Consider the following 6,000-nt stretch of genomic DNA (forward strand, 5'->3'; position numbering starts at 1 on the left):
TGAACACTTTTTGGTTTGGTACAGCTCTTCAAACATTTACCAACCTCTTTGTTTTCAATCTGTTCTTATTAAGAATATGCTCTTGGTTGTGTGAGTGTGACTCTGATGTAATCTCAGTTGCTCTCAAGAGCCCTTGTGAAGAAGGTCCTGGCTGCTGCATTCTGGGATGTAAAATCAAGCCCTCCCTCACAACAGGATGCAGAATATCTCTGTACTGCCCCTGCACAACATGTATGGACTCAGACATGGCATTGTCATGATACACAGGATGCCTCTCAGGCTCCACTTTCAGTGGGACAGTACTGAATATGTCATCCAGTGGTTTCCCTACAATGGACAAAGAGTTACAGGAAGGATGGGATGGGAGTGGGATATTGATCTGCCTGAGATGAGAACATCTGTAAGCATCTCCCTGTAGAGTAAGACCCATCTGGGTGGCCAGAATTATTCCCACTTAGTCCTTGTGTAACAGAGGACCACAGCTGACTATCTCTCTCGTCCATTCTAAAGTCCACACTGTCTGTGAATCCTGGATCTTGTATGGTTCCCTGGGCTACATGTTCTTCCACCTGCTCTGCTTTCACCAGAAACTCCAGTCCACCCCTCGCCTCTTCAAGGTGTCCAGAACGCTGCAGCTCATTGAAGCTCTCTACTGGGTCCTCTACAGGCATGGTTTGGCCTTTCTGTTCCTCTTCATCACCTGGAAGTATAGTAATTGTAAAGTCAAAAAAGCAATCAAACAAAAGCTTGAACAATGCAAAATAACTTGGCTTTCATAGCTATGAGTCCGTTTGCGTCTTACCTTTTTGTTGAGTCCCACTCCCAACTTAAATTTCCTCAGCATGTTGCATGTCATTTGCCACTCGTGCCGTTACTTTCCTTTGACCTTTCCATCAGCTGTAAACTATTTTGAAGGCATTCTCTCATTTTCTTCCCGACACATTTCAACCCGAATTTGGTTATTTCTGCAAAAGCCTCCTTTGATAGCACATCCATGATTGCAGCTATTTGTGTACTGAATGAAAGTGTTAGACATTGTTCTTCTAATAAAATCCCCGTTGTTACACAAAAACGAATATGCAGTGCTAGCGCCTCAATGAAATGTTTATAACAATTGTATTTACTATCGTACAGCTTGTCGTTTAATGTCCGTAAATTAGGACATAAGGGGTTACCGTAAACGTTCTAATATACGCCCTTATTGGTTTATGGAATAGAAACATACAGTATGACCAAAACTATGGGGACACCTGCTCGTCGAACATCTCATTCCAAAATCATGGGCATTAGCATGGAGTTGGTCCCCCTTTAATGCTATAACAGCCTCCACTCTTCTGGGAAGGCTTTCCACTAGATGCACTAGAACATTGCTGAGGGGACATTCGGTCACAAGAGCATTAGTGATGTCGGGCACTGATGTTGGGCGATTAGGTCTGACTCGCAGTCGGCATTCCAATTCACCCCAAAGGTGTTCGATGGAGTTGAGGTCAGGGCTCTGTGCAGGCCAGTCAAGTTCTTCCACATTGATCTCAACAAACCATTTCTGTATGGACCTCACTTTGTGAACATTGTCATGCTGAAACAGGAAAGGTCCTTCCCTAAACGGTTGCCACAAAGTTGGAAGCACAGAATCGTCTAGAATATCATTGTACGTTGTAAGATTTAAGATTTAACTTCACTGTAACTAAGGAGCCTAGCCCAAACCATGAAAAACTGCCCCAGATCATTATTCCTCCACCAAACTTTATAGTTTGCACTTTGCATTCGGGCTGAGACTGCCAGATGGTGAAGCTTGATTCATCACTTGGGTAGGGTTATATCCTTCTTGTTTGGCCCTGTCCAGGGGTATCATCGGATGGGGCCACAGTGTCTCCTGACCCCTCCTGTCTTAGTCTCCAGTATTTATGCTGCAGTAGTTTGTGGCAGGGGGGCTAGTGTCAGTTTGTTATATCTGGAGTACTTCTCCTGTCTTATCCGGTGTCCTGTGTGAATTTAAGTATGCTCTCTCTAATTCTCTTTCTTTCTCTCTCTCAGAGGACCTGAGCCCTAGGACCATGCCTCAGGACTACCTGGCATGATGACTCCTTGCTGTCCCCAGTCCACCTGGCCATGCTGCTGCTCCAGTTTAAACTGTTCTGCCTGCGGCTATGGAACCCTGACCTGGTCACAGGAAGTGCTACCTGTCCCAGACCTGCTGTTTTCAACTCTCTAGAGACAACAGGAGCGGTAGAGATACTCTTAATGATCGGCTATGAAAAGCCAACTGACATTTACTCCTGAGGTGCTGACTTGCTGCACCCTCGACAACTACTGTGATTAATATTATTTGACCATGCTGGTCATTTATGAACATTTGAACATCTTGGCCATGTTCTGTTATAATCTTGACCCGGCACAGCCAGAAGAGGACTGGCCACCCCTCATAGCCTGGTTCCTCTATAGGTTATTCTTCCTAGGTTTTGGCTTTTCTAGGGAGTTTTACCTAGCCACCGTGCTTCTATACCTGCATTGCTTGCTGTTTGGGGTTTTAGGCTGTGTTTCTGTACAGTACTTTGAGATATCAGCTGATGTAAGAAGGGCTATATGCAGAATATCACAAAAGTGAGTACACCCCTCACATTTTTGTAAATATGAGTATATTTTTTCATGTGACAACACTGAAGAAATGACACTTTGCTACAATGTAAAGTAGTGAGTGTACAGCTTGCATAACAGTGTACGTTTGCTGTCCCCTCAAAATAACTCAACACACAGCCATTAATGTCTAAACCGCTGGCAACAAAAGTGAGTACACCCCTAAGTGAAAATGTCCAAATTGGGCCCAGTGTCAATATTTTGTGTGGCCACCATCATTTTCTAGCACTGCCTTAACCCTCTTGGGCATGGAGTTCACCAGAGCTTCACAGGTTGCCACTGGAGTCCTCTTCCACTCCTCCACCTTCCGTTTGAGGATGCCCCACAGATGCTCAATAGGGTTTAGGTCTGGAGACATGTTTGGGCAGTCCATCACCTTTACCCTCAGCTTCTTTAGCAAGGCAGTGGTCGTCTTGGAGGTGTGTTTGGGGTCGTTATCATGTTGGAATACTGCCCTGAGGCCCAGTCTCCGAAGGGAGGGGATCATGCTCTGCTTCAGTATGTCACAGTACATGTTGTTATTCATGGTTCCCTCAATGAACTGTAGCTCCCCATTGGACATTTTCACTTAGGGGTGTACTCACTTTTGTTGCCAGCGGTTTAGACATTAATGGCTGTGTGTTGAGTTATTTTGAGGGGACAGCAAATTTACACTGTTATACAAGCTGTACACTCACTACTTTACATTGTAGCAATGTGTCATTTCTTCAGTGTTGACACATGAAAAGATATACTCATATTTACAAAAATGTGAGGGGTGTACTCACTTTTGTGATATACTGTAAATAAATTTGATTTGAATTTGATCACTTCAGAGAACACGTTTCCCCTGCTCCAAAGTCCAATGGCGGCAAGCTTTACACCACTCCAGCTGACACTTGGTATTGTGCCTGGTAATCTTAGGCTTGTGTGCGGCTGCTTGGTCGTGGAAACCCATTTCATGAAGCTCCCGATGAACAGTTCTTGTGCTGATGTTGCTTCCAAAGGCCGTTTGGAAGTCGGTAGTGAGTATTGCAACTGAGGACAGACAATTTATACGCGATATGCGCTTCAGCACTCGATGGTCCCGTTCTGTGAGTTTGTGTGGCCTACCACTTTGCGGCTGAGCCGTTGTTGCTCCTAGACGTTTCCACTTAACAATAACAGCCCTTACAGTTAACCGGGGCAGCTCTAGCAGGGCAGAAATTTGACAAACTTAGTTGTTGGAAAGGTGGCATCCTATGACGGTGCCATGTTGAAAGTCACTGAACTCTTCAGTAAGGCTATTCTACTGCCAATGTTTGTCTATGGAGATTGCATGGCTGTGTGCTTGATTTCATACACCTGTCAGCAGCAGGTGTGGCTGAAATAGCTATATCCACTAATTTGTAGCGGTGTCCACATACCTTTGTATATATAGTGTATCTAGACAATGCTCCGAAGAAGTTATTACGTTTGCTTGCTCACCCTTAATACCCATAGATATGCATGATATGTGATACCTGAGATGTCCATACTAGGGTGTAAATTGACATCTCTTTGTAGATTGATTAAAACCAAGTAAAAATTGATAATTGAGTTAATGGGTAGAAAATAACAAGTGGAGCTGTTGCTTTCTTGATGAGGCAAAGAAAAATAACATGAAAAATAGGATTAACATCTTTAATACTTCATTCATAATGTAGAAACCAATGACAATTTGGAAACCTAAACCTGCTAATCTCAGTACAGTTGAACGGCTCAACAATCAACATATGTAAACAGTTCATTAACTGTACAACGCTGAGGAAAACACTATACAACATGCCATCTTAAATTCTGACATTGGCAAATTTACATTGATATTTTTGATGTAGTTTGAGGTTACGGAGAACCGTGAAACTTTTACCACACTGAACACAACTAAATGGCTTTTGTCCACTGTGAAATCGCTCATGTCTTTGGCAGTTGTCCTGCCTTGTAAACATCTTGCCACAGAGTCTGCAACTGAAAGGTCTCTCACCCGTGTGAACACTCTGATGTGACTTAAGTCTATTTTTCTGAGTAAAACTTTTCCCACACTCAAGACATCTGTATGGCTTGACTCCAGCATGCGAGTGCTGGTGTGCTTCAAGTTGACAATGGCGGTGGAAGGTCTTTCCACACAATGAGCAGATGAACACTTTTTGGTTTGGTACAGCTCTCCAAACATTTACCATCCTCTTTGTTTTCAATCTGTTCTTATTAAGAATATGCTCTTGGTTGTGTGAGTGTGACTCTGATGTAATCTCAGTTGCTCTGAAGAGCCCTTGTGAAGAAGGTCCTGGCTGCTGCATTCTGGGCTGTAAAATCAAGCCCTCCCTCACAACAGGATGCAGAGTATCTATGTACTGCCCCTGCACAGCTTGTATGGACTCAGACATGGCATTGTCATGATACACAGGATGCTCAGGCTCCACTTTCAGTGGGACAGTGCTGAATATGTCATCCAGCGGTTTCTCTACAGTGGACAAGGAGTTGCAAGAAGCAGGATGGGATGGGATGGGAGTGGGATATTGATCTGCCTGAGATGAGAACATCTGTAAGCATCTCCCTGTAGAGTAAGACCCATCTGGGTGGCCAGAATTATTCCCACTTAGTCCTTGTGTAACAGAGGACCACAGCTGACTATCTCTCTCGTCCATTCTAAAGTCCACACTGTCTGTGAATCCTGGATCTTGTATGGTTCCCTGGGCTACATGTTCTTCCACCTGCTCTGCTTTCACCAGAAACTCCAGTCCACCCCTCGCACCTGCAAGGTGTCCAGACCGCTGCAGCTCATTGAAGCTCTCTACTGGGTCCTCTACAGGCATAGTTTGGGATTTCTGGTCCTCTTCATCACCTGGAAGTAGACAGTTTATTTCATTTTGAGAAATTATAAAGTCAAATAAGCAATTAAACACTGAACAATGCAAAATAACCTGACTTGTGCCACTAAGAGTAAGTTTGCCTCTCACCTTTTTGTGGAGTCCCACTCCCAACCTGAATTCCCTCGGCATGTTGCCTGTCATTTGTCACTCGTGTTGTTGCTTCCCTTTGAGCTTTCCTCAGTTCTCTTTCCATCAGCTGTAAACTATTTTGAAGGACTTCTATCTCATTTTCTTTCCGACACATTTCAAGCCGTAGCACTACAGTGCCCTCGTCTACAAGTTTGGTTATTTCTGCAACAGCTGACTTAGTTAGCACGTCCATGATGGCAGCTATTTGTTTACTGAAAGAAACAGACATTGTTTTTTAAAATAAACGTTGTTACACAAAAACGAATATGTAGCTTCGGTGAAATGTTTATAACAATCGTTTCTACTATTGTACAGTTCCTTGAAGCTGGCTAGAATCATTGTTTGTGGAAAAAAAGTTCTTCCGGAAAGC

At 43.8% G+C, this 6,000-nt stretch overlaps 1 protein-coding gene across 1 annotated transcript; it reads right to left on the bottom strand.

Moving 5' to 3' along the window:
- Positions 1 to 4,261: 4,261 nt before the first annotated feature.
- Positions 4,262 to 6,000, bottom strand: LOC115114639 (zinc finger protein 263-like). Its single transcript, XM_029643054.2, has 2 exons — positions 5,589 to 6,000; positions 4,262 to 5,473 (listed from the first exon to the last, which is right to left on the bottom strand). The coding sequence occupies exons 1-2, from the start codon at positions 5,857 to 5,859 to the stop codon at positions 4,425 to 4,427; spliced, it is 1,320 nt and encodes a 439-aa protein (XP_029498914.2). The 5' UTR covers positions 5,860 to 6,000; the 3' UTR covers positions 4,262 to 4,424.

This window comes from Oncorhynchus nerka, linkage group LG9b, assembly GCF_034236695.1.
Source record: "Oncorhynchus nerka isolate Pitt River linkage group LG9b, Oner_Uvic_2.0, whole genome shotgun sequence".
NCBI classification, from domain to species: domain Eukaryota; kingdom Metazoa; phylum Chordata; class Actinopteri; order Salmoniformes; family Salmonidae; genus Oncorhynchus; species Oncorhynchus nerka.